The sequence below is a fragment of the Cyprinodon variegatus genome, unplaced genomic scaffold (genome assembly GCF_000732505.1).
Source record: "Cyprinodon variegatus isolate N-32 unplaced genomic scaffold, C_variegatus-1.0 Scaffold8041, whole genome shotgun sequence".
Taxonomy (NCBI): Eukaryota; Metazoa; Chordata; class Actinopteri; order Cyprinodontiformes; family Cyprinodontidae; genus Cyprinodon; species Cyprinodon variegatus.
In genome coordinates this window covers 1-1,137 of record NW_015158494.1, presented here as the reverse complement: position 1 = coordinate 1,137, position 1,137 = coordinate 1, and the positions used below count along the sequence as shown (strand labels likewise).

At 54.3% G+C, this 1,137-nt stretch overlaps 1 protein-coding gene across 1 annotated transcript; it reads left to right on the top strand.

The window, feature by feature from the left end:
* Window positions 1-53: 53 nt before the first annotated feature.
* Window positions 54-1,086, top strand: LOC107081592 (nucleus accumbens-associated protein 2-like). Its single transcript, XM_015369745.1, has 2 exons — window positions 54-334; window positions 417-1,086. Exon 2 carries the CDS (start codon window positions 458-460, stop codon window positions 995-997), a length of 540 nt encoding a protein of 179 aa, XP_015225231.1. The 5' UTR covers window positions 54-334; window positions 417-457; the 3' UTR covers window positions 998-1,086.
* The last annotated feature ends 51 nt before the right edge of the window (window positions 1,087-1,137 follow it).

Sequence of the window (1,137 nt, the reverse complement as noted above, 5' to 3'; positions counted from 1 at the left end):
AGTCACAGCCAAACAGGAACAGACCAGATGAAGCTACTATGAGAAAAAGCAGAGAGAGCAGAACGTTAGAGATTGAACTAACAGATTCTGCAGAACATTAGGGTCATGGACCAGAGGCCACAGATACCTCATCTCACCTGAATTCATCAGACTCTTCTTTTTCTCAATATTCTTTCAGTAACATTAAAAAACTGCTTGATCACAGACAAACTGATTGATTATTCTGGTTTCCATAGAAACACTCTGGCCAACAGCTGTGGAACAGGGATCCGCTCTTCCACCAACGATCCGAGTCGGAAACCTCTGGACAACCGAGTGTTGAACACAGTCAAATGTAAGTTTGTTTGTTCCAGCTGCTGCAGGTTTTCTTTCTTGTTCCACACTCTGAAGCATGCCTTCCTCCTCCTCTTCCTCAGTGTACTGTCAGAACTTTGCTCCCAACTTCAAGGAAAGTGAGATGAACGTCATTGCAGCTGACATGTGCACGAACGCCCGCAGAGTTCGTAAACGCTGGCTCCCAAAGATCCAGTCTCTCCTCCCTGATGGCCTCCCATCCTCAGCATCCTCCCACCCCCGTAAGGGGAAGAGGGGAGGAGGAGATCGGCCCAATGGAAGCCCCTTCGAGTTGGACCTGCGGCAGCTCAGCGCCTCCTACCTGGGCCTGGAGGCTCCGCTGTACGTGGAACGCCGTGAGAAGGAGCTGGTGGGAGAGAAGGAGAAGGAGGCCCACCTGCCTCACCTGCAGTTTGCCGGGTCACGTGGAGGAGAAGGAGGGCGGGAGGAGGAAGGTCTGATGGAAGGAGAGGGAGACGGTGAGGGGAGGTCGCAGACTGAACAACCCCAAGACCTCGCCCACTCCCTGCCCTCCTCCCTCTCCTCCTCCTCTTCCTCCTCCTCTTCACACCCGTCCCCTCACCCTGCAGAACCGGCCTCCTCTCACAGGGGATTGGCTGACACAGATATGAGGGGGGAGGAGCCTTCTGAAGACAGCCAATAAGCTTTTTAATGCATCTGCCTACCTGTCTGTAAATAAAACAATAGCTACCTGGCTCCTCCTCCCTGTCCTCCTCCCTGTCCCCCTCCCTGTCCTCCTCCCTGTCCTCCTCCCTGTCCCCCTCCCTGTCCCCCTCCCTGTCC

What these genes read in the sequence shown, in the direction of transcription:
- LOC107081592 (XM_015369745.1), top strand. Translation starts at nt 458, where the DNA reads ATGAACGTCATTGCAGCTGACATGTGCACGAACGCCCGCAGAGTTCGT.